Raw genomic sequence first — 14,904 nt, 5'->3', positions numbered from 1 at the left:
GTTTCTGCTGCATAGCAAAGTGAATCTGCTATACGTATACATATATCCCGATATCCCCTTCCTCTTGCGTCTCCCTCCCACCCTCCCTATCCCACCCCTCTAGGTGGGCACAAAGCACCGAGCTGATCTCCCTGTGCTATGCAGCAGCTTCCCAGTTTCTTTATGTGTCCGTCCGGCATAGGCAAACAGCCTAGTTTTTTCTTTTTTTCTTTTTTTTTTTTTTAAATGGAAAGGTAGCACACTTATGCACTCCTCTGCACCTTGCTTTTTCACTGATCTTGGATGTTTCCATGTTTCTAGACAGCGTCCCCATGCTTTTCTAAAGCTACATGTTCTATATTGTGTGGCTGTAGCACAGTTAATTTAACCAGCCTCCTTTTGATGAATGTTTTGGAGATGATTTAAATGATCTGATATTTATGAAATCCACTTGTAAACTAGTCATATCATAATAAGCAACCAATGACATAAATAATATCAGGTTTAATAATGGGGAATAAAAGAAGCTACTTAATTTTAATACTACACAGGAAAACTGAAAAAGGCCTGAGGCTGCTTTTTAAAATAAAATATTGTTATCCTCAACTATTATGCTGTCAGGTAGAACTAGTTACCTGAAATAGGATGAAAACTGGTAAATAGAGATATTGGTCTAGTTGAGCAACTTGTTTTTAAACTATCTTATGCTTCTCAGAATATTTATCTTTATAGTCCCCAAATGTAATTTAATAGGTCATTTCCACTAAATCTGATGACAGGGAAACCTTTGGAAACACTTGCGAGAGTTTTCTGTCTATGATACTTAACACAATTTATACTTTATCATAAGACCAGAACTAAGATATGTACCTATAAAGTATAGACCAAGTAGCAACCAAGTTGGTTTTAAAAAAGCCACTCAGTTTTCCACTAATTGCCTGTTATGTGACCTTACAAATTGTTAGGTTGCTAGAACGGATCAAGTAAACGTCATTATTTAAATATTATTAGTTAAAACAAGTTATTACAAAGTTCTAGTTAAAAAATAATTTTTGGAACACTTGTAACATTGTTGGTGGGAGTGTAAAATGGTACAGCCACTGTGGAAAACAGTATGAGGACTCCTCAAAAAAATTAAAAATAGAACTACCATATGATCCAGCAGTCCCACTTTTGAGTATATATCCAAAAGCATTGGAATCAGGATCTTGAAGAAATATCTACACTCCCATGTTCATTGCAGCATTATTCACAATAGCCAAGATATAGAAATGACCCAAATGTCCATTGACAGATGAATGGTTAAAGAAAATGTGGTATATGCATGCAGTGGAATCTTGATCAGCCTTAAAAAAAGAAGGAAATTCTACTATTGTTAACAACATCGATGGACCTGGAAGATATTATGCTAAGTGAAATAAACCAGACACAGAAAGAAATACTGCATGATCTTACTTCATGTGTGGAATCTTAAAAAGTCAAACTCATAGAAACAGAAAAGAGATTGGTGCCTAGCAGGGGCTGGGGTGAGGGGGAAATGGGGAGTTGTTCAATGGATATGAAGTTAATTACACAAGATGAATAAGTTCTAGAGATCTGTTGTACAACATAGTGCCTAGAGTTAACAATACGGTATTGTGCACTTAAAAATTTAAGAGGGTAGGGCTTCCCTGGTGGCACAGTGGTTAAGAATCCACCTGCCAATGCAGGAGACACAGGTTCGAGCCCTGGTCCAGGAAGATCCCACATGCTGTGGAGCAACTAAGCCCGTGCGCCACAACTACTGAGTCTGCGCTCTAGAGCCCGAGAGACACAACTACTGAGCCTGTGCGCCGCAAGTACTGAAGCCTGCGTGCCTAGAGCCCATGCTCCGCAACAAGATAAGCCACCGCAATGAGAGGCCCGCGCACCGCAATGAAGAGTAGCCCCCGCTCACCACAACTAGAGAAAGCTCGCACGCAGCAACAAAGACCCAATGCAGCCAAAAATAAATAAATAAATATTTTAAAAAATTTAAGAGGGTAGATCTCATGTTAAGCATTCTTAACACACAAACACAACAAGCAAAGGGACATAAGAAAAATTTTGGAGGTGATGGATATGTTTATAACCTTGATTGTGGTAATGGGATAATGGGTGTATGCATATGTCTGAACTCATCAAAGTATATACATTAAATATGTACAGTTTTCTGTATATCAATTATACCTCATTAAAGCTATAAAAATAGTAATTTTTGAACTTCTATTTGCGATTAGGTAGACACTGTGAGGTAAATACTACCTACTAGACTTGCCAATACTGTTACAGTTTCTGTGCTATGACATATTTTGATTGGTGGTTCCTCCTAAATAGCTATCATTCTTCATTCCCACATGATACAAAATACCCATAAGCCAAAGAACTGACCTTTAGGCATTTCAAAAGAAACACACTAAAAAATTCTAAGATATTATTACAGAAGCAAAAATGCATTACTTATATTACTGATTACCTGGAGAACAAAAGGTTGAGGTGTTGGCTATTGAGTTCAGAGAACAATGGCGTACTTCACTCCACCAAATCACCCAGGTAGAGAGACACTGAAGCAGAGAGTGGAACCAGTAGGTCATGGTTAGGCATGACCACAAGACCCTATTGATAATGGCTGCTGACCTCAGCAGGGTATTTTCTGGATGCTGAGATGGGACACTGTAGTCTTTTCTAACAGAACGAGTAAGGTGCTCATCATTCCAGAAACTACTTCTTCGGCTGTAGGTTAATTCTTCAGAGTGTGCCTGATCAAGTGCTAACAGCTGAGCTTCACGTTTCCTGCAATTTCTTTCTCAATTTAACTTTGATCTAAGTTCTAGTCTGTAAATGAGAAATGCAAGTAAGAATGAGGGTTGATTTATTTTAAGTAAATTTATCATTAAATATCAACGTATATAATTTCAAACATTTATAAATATTGCAATTTATAGAAAATTAATGTAATCTTAAAATTATTTGAACAATGATTTTCACAACTATTTACATTAACTCAACCTACCTTTGTAGAAACATAATTATGTTTAAAAGTATCCTTGCTACAAAGTAATAATTTCATAGTACCTTTCTATAATATTTATGTCACTAAAGTGGCAGCTGTATCAATAAAACCCAGCAGATTCAATAATTTAGAAACAGCATAATCAGAACTGCAAATGAAAGCTACCATTAATTCCAAACAAAACAAAACCTTTTATATTAATATATAAATACTTTCCCATTTTCATCGCTGATTGAAGAAAATAATTAGAAGGCAGTATCTTCTTGTTTGTAGTAAACAGAAATTAATTTTAAGATATTTTAAAATTGACATTAAGAAGCTAGATTAGGTAAGTTTTTACAACACATAACATTAAATTTTTTGAGAAATTCTTGGTTTTGGGTGGGGGGAGAAAGAAATTCTTGGTTTTACTGGAAGCCATTTCTATCAATAAAACCTTTTTCTTTTTTCAGTTGTAATATGACAATAAGCAGAGATAACTATCTGTCATCTCAAATAGAAATTTTAATTGCTTCAGCAATTGATAACATACTTGGGTGGAAAGAGATTCTTGGCTTTTTTTTCCCACTTAAGTATTTTAACCTTTTTTGACATCCCCTCAAAAGGATCCTAAATATGTGTAAAATTACGTCAAAGGAAAAATAACTTTACATGAACTAGTGCTTGTATTTGAAAACAATATTTGCTGTAGTATTCCAGTTTTTTCTTTTTTAGCATATAAAAGTATGGTATAAGAAATTATAGTCACAATAAAGTACATTTTCTTTTATTGACATAGAACATATACTTAAATTTTAAATGTTGGCTCCTTAAGAAAAAGTTTCTCCTGGTAAATAATATGCATAACCATTGCCCAAAAATGTATACAGCTGTTTTCTCCAAAATATTTATACACATAGAGGTCCACTTAAGACCAGCCCCATTATAACCTACCGAATACAATGTGCTCTTAATTTATAAATGGGCTACCCTCAGTATATAAAATATAAAGGCATGTATGTTACACATACAAAGTAAGAAATATACAAAGGAGAGACAAAAAGAAAAAAAAGAAAGTGTTCTTCCCTACAAGATTCAGACAGAAATTCAGTGTAATTAGTGAGAACACGTACTCTTTTTATAAATGGGCTACCCTCGGTATATAAAATATATAGGCATGTATGTTAGACATACAAAGTAAAAAAATATATAAAAAGGAGAGATGAAAGAAAGAAAAAGGAAAGTGTCCTTCCCTATAAGATCCAGATAGCAATTCAGTGTAATTAGTGAGACCACGTTAAATACAATATATGAAGAATTTTCAGTTTTGGCAAATACTTTTCAGAGAAATACCTAAGCAATGAGGGTACTAAATTTCCATTTTAAGAATTTAGTAGAGGGCTTCCCTGGTGGCGCAGTGGTTGAGAATCTGCCTGCCAATGCAGGGGACACGGGTTCGAGCCCTGGTCTGGGAAGATCCCACATGCCGCGGAGCAACTAGGCCCGTGAGTCACAACTACTGAGCCTGCGCGTCTGGAGCTTGTGCTCCGCAACAAGAGAGGCCGCGATAGTGAGAGGCCCGCGCACCGCGATGAAGAGTGGCAAGTGAGGCCGCGATAGTGAGAGGCCCGCGCACCGCGATGAAGAGTGGCCCCCACTTGCCGCAACTAGAGAAAGCCCTCGCACAGAAACGAAGACCCAACACAGCCATAAATAAAATAAATAAATAAATAAATAAACCCAAAGTTTTAAAAAAAAAAAAAAAAAAAAAAAAAAAAAGAATTTAGTAGAGGCTTCCATTTAAACATTCAGTGAAGATGCTGTGGTCTCCCTAATATGCAGAAAAGAGGACTTTGGGTAGGGGGGTCTGTTAAAAAGAAGCAAACAAAAGGTCACAAATTTTTAGCCCGTTAGTAACAGCCCCTTAATCAAGCATGTGTAGTGCAGGAATCAAATCCTGGCCCATCAGAGTTTGAATATATGTGATAAAGATTCCAATGGACAGGATCTGAATTCTTCCTAGATCTTAGAGGGAATGAGGCAGGAAATGATGGCAAAGGAGCGGGTCAGCCCCAAAGGTGGCTGGTCCAATCTTAACTACCGATGTTAAAAAACACACCATATGTTTCTATAGCATTCTTTCTGCTGCATTTTCTTTATTTCAAGCCACAGGTCTACTTGGAGGGTCATGCAGCTAGTGGCTTATAAATAAAATCAGAGTCTATGAGTAGTGTCATCACATTAAGAGACAGAATCACTGGTAAAGAGCTCACATCTTTGGAATCCATGAGTTGGTAGTATTTACGGCATACCTAAAATGGGGGACAAAAATCATATATGTCAATAATAATATACATGCAATTCAGGAGTTAAAACAATGAAGATAATTAAATAATTTATTGAGCTAGAAATTCCATATGATTCCTAAATATTGCTTCACAGGTAAAAATGCAACAAATATAACTGAGTCAATTCCAAAATTAGCAAATAAACACTATTGCTAACTGTTTACCAAGGCAAGCCATCCCCATTCTTCTCAAATCTCAGCATATGTTACCAAGAGAGATCCTAAAGATGGCAATCATATCTATTTTGGAAGCCTAGGAATTTGGACACTTACTGTATCCTTTAGCTTAGAGATATGCTACATATCCTAATTTTCATAGACCAAGCCTTTTCATTCTGTACTGGTATCAAAGGGGAAACAGAAGGGGAAAAAAAAAAATCAATGAAAACATTCAGCTGCAATGTTATTTTCTTTCCTTTTCCAGACCATCATTATGCAGCCAAAAAAACTCATGGTAAAGAAAAAAGATAGAACTTTTCCTCAAACAGCATTTAAAAAACAATAAATTTAAACTACAGTTCTTCTGGGGAATATTTGGACTGTTCCACCAAACATTCCCAAGAAGCAGAAAGAAAATAAGCATCTGCTAATTCTGTATAGATTTATGTATACAGAAGCCCTTTGTAAGGTGTAAAGCACTAATACCAACATAAGGTATGATTATTATGGAAGCAGAAGATGTGAACAAATTTATCGTGAACATGAAGAATATAGAAAAAGGCAATCTAATTTTAAATTCTCATGCAAGTAACCCAAATTGTATCATTAATTAAAAGATAATTTAATGTTCTGCTAATGTAAATAATTTTCATCCCATTTCTGCTGATGTAAATAACTTTTCATTCCATATTTGTATATAGCACTTTGGTGATGATGTCAAGCTGATTAATGCTTGTCAGATTTCTATAAACAGATATTCTCCCATATTAATAAAAAATTTTATATTTTACACCCAGGTCATCTTCTAATTAATTAAGAAAAATAATTTAACCCTTTCCTTAATTAGGAAGATTGTTAAAACGTTTCACTTTCTTGGCAACATATGAAATACGTCATTTCCATTTAGGCCATTAATTTGAAGAAAAACTGAGAGCTATCATCAGCAACATCTTCCAAAAATGATTATTATATTTAAATTAATACAGGTTATGCAATGTGTTTTATAAAATACTGAGCAATTTTACTCTTATAAGAATATTCAGAAGTTAATATGCAAAATAATAATTCAGTTTGAATTTCGACCCCAATTTATTTCAATAATTTTTTAAAAAGCTTCATTTCACCAAATGTATTCTCTTAACTAAAAATAAAAGTGATGGTAAATTTTCCCTAGCTGTAGAGTTTTACAGAAACTCTGCTAACATACTCTGGCTGAAATTCTTACCAGAATTGAAATATTAAGACTTGTGTAGCAGATTTTCATTAAGTATGAAAAACAACTTATGTACATTTGCAAGCCAATTTAATTGATTTCAAATACTATAAATTTCATCTATCACTCTGAACGTCCTTTCATTTAAGCATTGACAGTAGTACTTTCACTTGTGCTTATTGTTGCAGCTGACAGCAGAATGTAGCCCCTCAAAGAAAATCATCATCTACTAAAAAGAGAATAAAAGCAGAGTCACTGCCCCCAAAGATCAATTGGTCTAACTAATTAGACCTTTAATAGATTTTCCAGGTTCCTAAGAATAGGAAGAAGGAAAAACACCGAAAGCTTTCTGCTGAGTCATACACAAATACATTAATGCTAACTAATACAATTGTCTAATGTAAAGAGGAACTGACCTGAGCGGTACCTTGCTCCGATTAACATTACCATGCTACTCACTATAAAAAAGCCCAAGGGTAGACTACAGAAGATACTAGGGTCACCTGTGGTCATCCAAGTAGGAGGGAATTCCAGTCAAGCAAACCAAAAGAGAGACACATAATTACAATATTTGCGTTAAGAATCACATGATAGCAAAAAAAAGTTATAAAAATAGTATATTCATAAAAGCTAGCAAAGAGTTATTACTTCAAATCAAAAACAGAATCAATACTGGAGGCTTATGACAGTCAACAAACAATACAGATAGCATGCCACAAGTAGCCAAGAACATAGAACATACAGACCAACATAAACCTTCCACTGGCAAAGCCAAAGCTGATGGAGAACTTTTTGGGAGGCTGTTGATTTTAGCTTTCTTGATTCTTCCCCAAAAGATACTAAATGAGCAATCCAATTCCCCTCAAATTCAAATTATAGATCCTTTGGCTATCAGAGAAGAGTTATATTCGTCTACTGAAAATGAATTTCAAACCCTACTGGTTTCATTTTCTTTTTTAAATAGACTTGGTGTATAAGGAAATGCACCCTGAATATTAATGTTAGTATAATTTAAAAACCAAACTGTATTAATCTACATTTTAAAATATTGCCTGAGAATACGATTGTTTTGATATTTTCCAACCTGAATTCTCTTGGAAGCCCTTCCAAGAATAGATAGATAGATAGATGCTTTTCTTGAATATAAAAATTATATATCTAGAATATTTAACACTCTTTGAAAAAATATTTTGCTGGGTTTGGAGTACAAAGCCAAGAAGTCATCATTTATGATAAGCTCTCTCCAAAAAATATCAAACCCCCAATCACTTCTACAACATTTTAAACATATTGAATGTATGTTAAAAATTCTTTACAATCCATTCAAATATAGTTATAAACAAGAAAATAAATATGAATGCTTCAAAACTGGCAAAATGCTTTGGAAATTAAGCTAACATAATATTCTTCCCATAAATTAAACCTACTTAAAGAGGATAAGAGACCAGGTAGCCAATTCCAATATCCTTTCAAGATCATCAAAATAGGATTCTGTCTGTACTGCTATTATCAGATAGCTTATTGATAAATCATACAGTTATATAGCTTATATTGCTTAAGGAATACAATCAGCATTTCACTAATTGAATATTATTAGCCTGTTTATTATACAGTTTAGAGACTCTCAAAATATTATACATGAGTGCTTTTCATAAATCTACTCAAAAGTTTTTTCAAACTTTGCCTTAAATCCACTACAGCCTAACTGAAACAAAAACAAAGTTTGAAAAATCGAAAGCTCTCAAAAAATCAAATTACTTTATCATCAATGCTGATGGCAGAAACAATAGAATCATGTAATTTTCTTTTATCAACTTTTTCTTGGCATTTTAAATTCACTGACAGGTAAGGTAAGCAAACAGAGAGAAAACGATCAATTGGTTTTGTGGGAACTTTGCAATTAAAATTATATCTTCAACTGCAAGGAAGGAGAAGGATGTGTGGCATTGACGTGGAGGCAGCTGGGGCAGTGGAGTGCGGGAACAGGTAGGATTGTGCCATCTTATTTTATTTGGCCATGCCACGTGGCATATGGGATCTTAGCTCCCTGACCAGGGATCGAACCCCAGGCCCCTTGCATTGGAAGTACGTAGTCTTAACCACTGGACCATCAGGGAAGTCCCTGTGCCGCTTAAAAAAAATCTAACTTGTCAAAGAAATCATATAACTCATTTTCATTAGCCATTAATTAAGGGCAACCAGAAAATAAATCGAGTGCATGTCTATCTTTCAAAGCAACTAGCACTGTGCTACAAAAATACCTATGATTGAGAAGTTTAGCTATAAAGGGTCTCAAAACTGCAAACAGTCTTAGCAAGAAAGGCTTTGCCACTATCTTAGAAAGAAAGGTGAGTCTCAGGACAAAAGAGTTAAAGAAAATGGATGTTAAGCTTAAAGCTTATTTAGGAGAATAAACAAAAGCTTCAAGTAGGAACATCCAGGACTGAAAATACAGATCACAGTGATCTGCGGTACTAGATGATCCCAGAAGCTTCTCCTAAAAGCCAGATACATTACAAGTGGTTCTATACTCGCTTTGGGGTTGGAAGGCAGGCTATATTTCATTTATATTCTCTTCTCCATTAAACTATACGCTTCAATATATTATTGACCATTGTTTCATTCATTACGTTCGAAATCTTGCATTTAGCAAAGAATTAAAATATTATGCCATATTAAAGGCATGTTTAAGGCTGTTTCTATATTAAAGGCAGCTCAGGGCTGTTTACAATTAAATGGTTTACTTAAGGCAAATACTTTCCCACCTAAGAGACTGAAAAAAAACAGTCCTCTATGTTCTGCCAAGAGCATTTGCCAATTATGACATTTCTAATTTACTATGTTTGGTACTTTTCTTCCTCTGATTCCAATGAGTTCTCATAACATACACTCACTAAGGGCTTGGAAGCAGTCTAGGAAGTAGTGAAATATATTCTGAAATTAATACAGCTTTCGGTTGGTTCAGGTCATGAAGACAGCCCCCCAGAAAGGCAAAGTCAGACACTAAGAAGAAGAAAAAAAAAGTCTAGTTGATTTTTTTGCATTAAGAAGAGACTAGAAATAATTTTACTTTTAGAAAACTAAGTTATCAATTGAAGTACCAGGAATAAACTAATAAGGAAAGATATGGCAGGACAGAGTTAAGTATGTATATCAACATGATAATTTACATTTTATGTTTAGAACTTTAAAGTGTTTTCAAAACATTAGAAACTATAAGCTTATAATAATGCTTTTCTTCAGAGCAGCCTTGCTAAGTATAAATGGCCAGATACTTAAAGAAGCGATTTAACATACTAGGGCAAAGTGGCAATAATAATAAAAACATTTTTACCACTTTCTGAAGACTGAGTTGTAACCCAACCCATTGACTTCATCACAGCTTTCTTCCACGTAGAATAACGAATTTCACTTTCTAGACATAGAAGGTAGGAAAACCACACATAAGAAAGGCAGTTTACTGAGATGTTCTAAGTACCACACTTATGTTCACTCAGCGTTCTTTTTTTTTTTTTTTTTTTTTTTGCTGCACCGTTCAGCATGTGGGATCCGACCAGGGATCGAACCTGCGCCCCCTGCATTGGAAGCATGGAGTCTTAACCACTGGACCGCCAGGGAAGTCCCTCACTCAGCATTCTTGACAAATTGTTACACATATTAAACTGATGTTTGTTACATTGTATTAAGCTGACATGGAGTTTTACCAGGACTCAGATTCCGGAGACTATGGTTGCTAGTGACTACCAGTGACTGGGAGAGAAGCTTGCTTGGAAGTTGAAGGGAAATTCAGCCTGGTCTGCACGATGAAGGGAGATGGCGAAACAGGCTACCTGCTAACACCAGGCCATTCACAAGCAAGTGGTGATGAATCAGAAAGGGGAATCCTACTTGACCTATTTTCTCTTTTTTGGGAGGGTGGAGGAGCTTGGGATATCATACAAAATCCACGTTGACGTTATTTTATACATAGGTTTTTAAAAAGGTTTAAAACCAAATTCAATATATAAAACCTTATTTTCATACACAAATTTAATACAGGTATTGGTCAGAGCTTGTGGCTTAGCTTTGTTTATTACGACAGTAAGACAAATATTTAATGCTCATTTATTTAAATTGTTGCTGCTTTTGTTAGGCTAGCCCTGCTGTGTTTAAAAGTTATCAGAATATCCCTTACCCCACATAATCCTGTCCTAAAACTGGCCACTGGCACCAAAGATGATCCGATGCAGACATGAGGGGTCGGTGGCCGATATATCTCCCCTGTCACTGTCAGGAAAGGCTACACTAACAAGCTAGAACTGATAGTGTGGCAGTGTTATCCCCCTACATGAAAGGACTGTAAACGCTAGAAGTGAATGGTAGAAAGGTGATTATAGAAGTTTTTTTTTTTAAATAGGGAACTATTCCTCTCATTCACATTCATTCAGTGTATCCAAATATGCTTAGTAGCCAAACCTGAAACAGTAGCATTTGCTATCTTATTTACTTTCTCAACTTATGAATAAACAGAAAAGCAAACTCTCTCTCACTTTCCACAGTATACCAATCTTCAATCTTTACAAGTACCCTCACCAAAAGGGAACTACTGTATAGCACAGGGAACTATGCTCAATATTTTATAATAACCTGTAAGGGAAAAGAATCTGAAAAAAAAAAGATATATATGTATGTATAACTGAATCACTTTGCTGAACATCTGAAACTAACACAACATTGTAAATCAACTATACTTCAATTAAAAAAATGTAAAAAAACAAGTACCCTCAGCGTTGATCTGAGGTTCAAACCGCTCCATTGTGACAGCTGACAAGTCCTCAGGTTCCAGACTCCAAACGCCAACCCCTTCTGCAGCCCCTGCTGCCATGGCAGCTCCCAGGGCAGTTGTTTCGGGCATCGAGGGCTTCACTGAGGGGAGAGAGCTACATCAGAATCTTTGCAGTTACATATGCCTAAAAAAACCAGTTCTTCCAAAGAAACATTAGTCTTGGAGTTTAAAGGAATGAAGGCTTACTAACCTACTGGGATATACAGAATGTCTGCTTGTAGCTGCATCAGAATTTTGTTGTTGGTCATTCCTCCGTCTACCTGCAAATGGCTGAGCGGAATTCCACAGTCGCGGTTCATGGCGTCCAAAATCTTAAATAAACCAATGCAATGAACATAACTAAAGTACTCCATAGTAACATCTCTGAAAATAGTCATCTTCTACTCAAAAACACTCAAAAGCTCCCCAAAGCCTGCAGAATAAAAATTTAGATTTCTTAGGCTGGTCTTCTAGGCCCTCCTTGATCTGGTTACAACCAACCTTTTCTCTCACCACACCTCTGCACTCACCCCTATATCCAGTCAAGCCAAACAGTTCTATTTTGCACCCTGATTTCCTGCCATGGTGCCTATGTTTGTGCTACTATCCCCTTTGCCTAATATGCACCACTCAGCATCCCCTCAACTGTAAAATGCCCAGCGCCTGGCAGCTAACAGGAACTTAGAAAGTAATGACAGATGGGAAAAGAACAAAAACTTGCAGTTATTACATTAATGTTTAGGCAGGCTTAATTTTTGATTAAATATTTAGTAAGCTTATAAATTTTAATAAATTTCTGGCATGAATATATAATTTGTTTAGGAATAATAAAGGTGGATTAAGTACAAGAAAAGGGCCCATATTTCTTACCTCTCGAGTTTGGAAACAAACAGCTTCTAATGCAGCAAAAGCAATATGGCATTTATTGGTGAACTGAGTGAGCCCACAGATGATCCTAAAAATACAAAGCTTTTTAAGATTAGAGTGGAATAAATGAGTCATCAACTACAAATGTCCTAAATATGGAAAGACTGAATTTGGTAGGTAGAAATGTACGGGGGGGGGGGGGGGGAAATAGGACATTAGAAAAAACAAAACTGGACATAAACATTAAGTAGCTTGGAAAGTCCTTATAGTCTACAATGCTGCATCCACATACGAAAAAGTTCAAGATCTATCCGAATAGATGACAGTAATATAAAACCAAATCAATATTCATCTAGATGATGTCCCTTTGAGACATAACTTGCAGGTGCCTTGAAGATAAAAGATAATAACACTAACATGAATATGGATATGGTGGGGGCTTATTTGTCAGGTGATTTATAACTTCTTGGAGGTTTTGTTTTTTTTTTTTGGCCATGCCGCATGGCATGCAGGATCTTAGTTCCGCAACCAGGGATCGAACCCGTGCTCCCTGCAGTGGAAGCTCGGAGTCATAACCACCAGACCACCAGGGAATTCCCAACTTCTTGGAGTTTAAAGGTTCTGAAATTATACTTGCCAAGTGTAAAAGGTTTCCTCAATACTTTAAAATCGTTTGAAAATAGAAAACTATTAACTAATAAGTTATTAGCTAATATAGTAAATAAATCAAGACTGACAAAAGCATACCTTATTTTCAATTCTTACCCTCTTGCACTGGGCTCCCAATAAGGTGCATATAGCCCTGAAAATGCTGGGACGAAATAGCAGCCATAAGAAGTACCTACTTCTTTAGCAAGTTTTTCTAACGTTAAAAACAAACAAACAAACAATCAAACAAAAATCACTCTACTATATGCTACTTATTTTCGTCAATAAACACACGTGTTTAAAAAATTAGGACAGAGCTTTTGGTTTCCTGTTATTTAGTACAGCAAAATGTTCCTAATTACAGCAGAATGTGAGGAACAACAAAAGCAAATTTCTCCACACTGAATACCCCCCAGTAAAATGTAACCCAGCCCAAGAAATAAAGGAACTGGATTAGTTTCGTTAAGGTATTTTAGCTTATTTCCACTATTTTTAAGGTTGCTGACTAGCAGACGAAGAAGTGGCCTTCAGTGTGTCCCTAATCAGAAATGTGTTCCTGATTGTCTCACCTTCAGGCAAAATTAAACAAGTAGATGGAGAGTGGGTGGGGGGTTCAAAATAATTATCCATTGTCTGAAAATAGCCATATTAATACGTAAATTACAGGTACTGGAGAGTTTTAGTTCTCACTCTAATAAGACTTAAAGCTTTTTCTCATCAGATAAATTTAGCTGCAGATTCTGGCAATCTTTGGTGTTCAGTTTTACACTTGGGTGATTTTTATGCCCTACCGTGCCAGTATATTAATAGCCACCACTAAGGATGTCAATTTGTTTTCTAAATCTTCCCAAAATAGTCTTTTATATGTAAATCAAACTCATAATAGGGGTTCATATAATTTAATGTCACATACGGGGCAAAGCACATGTATTAACAGATTGCAAGGGGAAAATATTGAAAATTCTTATTATTTAGATTCTAGCCCTTCGTTAGAGCATACTCACCAATTTCCTCAGAGGTCTTTATAATTCCAAGATTGTCCCTGAGCCAGCGAATAACAGCACCGGCTATAGCTACGGAACCCTACGGGAAAAAAGGAATCCGAGACAGAATATACGTTATCACAATAAAAAGTTTTGATTGAGCATATTCTCTGTGTATGACACTACCAGATGGATAAAATTCAAAAATTTCAACATTGGGACTTCTACAAATATCATAAACTAGGTCTTTTACTACACACATTGTTTATCTAGGGCATTAACAGAAGTTTTTCACGGGACAGAGAAGAGAGCCCTCCAGTACACCCTTGCGCCTGTGCCCGTAGGTGGACACCAGTGTGTTGAGCAGTTTGCTTCTTGTACAGTTGTTCTATCTGTTGCTAAACTACTGAGGTATATTATCACCCAGAGTACATTCCCATCTTATCCACAAAGTTACTGGGAAAGGCCACCCTGAGAGTTTTTTCAAGCCCATTTCCCATAGCTAACATTATATTAAATCTAGCAACCACAATAAAAAAGTTAGCAAAGAAGCTAACTACAAAGTAATTGTTCTTTCCAACAAAATCACCAAGGGATGGGGTGGAGGAGGTTGTATGGCTACGACAATAAGGAAGAAAACACACAGTTTGGAGTCAGATGAACTAGTTTGAGTCCGAGTTCTAGTTCTTAACTGCTATGTGATCTTAGGCAAATTAGTTAGGCTTTCTGAGACTCCATTTATTCACCTATATAATGGTGGTGACTATAACAACAGTTACCTAAAGAAATTACGACGAGGCTCAATACAGGAAGTATACAGGAGTACACAGGAAGGTTCTTACTGAATGTAAATATTAGCTTCTTTAATTCTTTAAGTGTTAAAAAAGTATCAGC

General features: G+C 35.9%; 1 protein-coding gene across 8 annotated transcripts in view; it reads right to left on the bottom strand.

Annotated features, from left to right (window-relative positions):
• Window positions 1-103: 103 nt before the first annotated feature.
• Window positions 104-14,904, bottom strand: part of GK (glycerol kinase) — a 68,177-nt gene continuing 53,376 nt past the window's right edge. For 4 of the 8 annotated variants that reach the window (XM_059910755.1, XM_059910758.1, XM_059910760.1 and 1 more), the window contains 8 exons: window positions 14,032-14,110; window positions 13,145-13,241; window positions 12,383-12,467; window positions 11,724-11,844; window positions 11,470-11,613; window positions 10,043-10,123; window positions 7,125-7,211; window positions 5,126-5,301 (listed from right to left, as the gene is read on the bottom strand). In XM_059910755.1, the coding sequence (XP_059766738.1) occupies window positions 5,291-5,301; window positions 7,125-7,211; window positions 10,043-10,123; window positions 11,470-11,613; window positions 11,724-11,844; window positions 12,383-12,467; window positions 13,145-13,241; window positions 14,032-14,110 (705 nt within the window). In that variant the 3' untranslated portion in view covers window positions 5,126-5,290. Of the gene's footprint in view, window positions 2,833-5,125; window positions 5,302-7,124; window positions 7,212-10,042; window positions 10,124-11,469; window positions 11,614-11,723; window positions 11,845-12,382; window positions 12,468-13,144; window positions 13,242-14,031; window positions 14,111-14,904 lie in introns of those variants that run through there. The other 4 variants (XM_059910756.1, XM_059910757.1, XM_059910762.1 and 1 more) reach the window with 4 other exon arrangements.

Source organism: Balaenoptera ricei, chromosome X (genome assembly GCF_028023285.1).
Source record: "Balaenoptera ricei isolate mBalRic1 chromosome X, mBalRic1.hap2, whole genome shotgun sequence".
NCBI lineage: Eukaryota > Metazoa > Chordata > Mammalia > Artiodactyla > Balaenopteridae > Balaenoptera > Balaenoptera ricei.
Note: the sequence above shows the minus strand (reverse complement) of the source record. Positions and strands in the feature narration are given on the sequence as shown.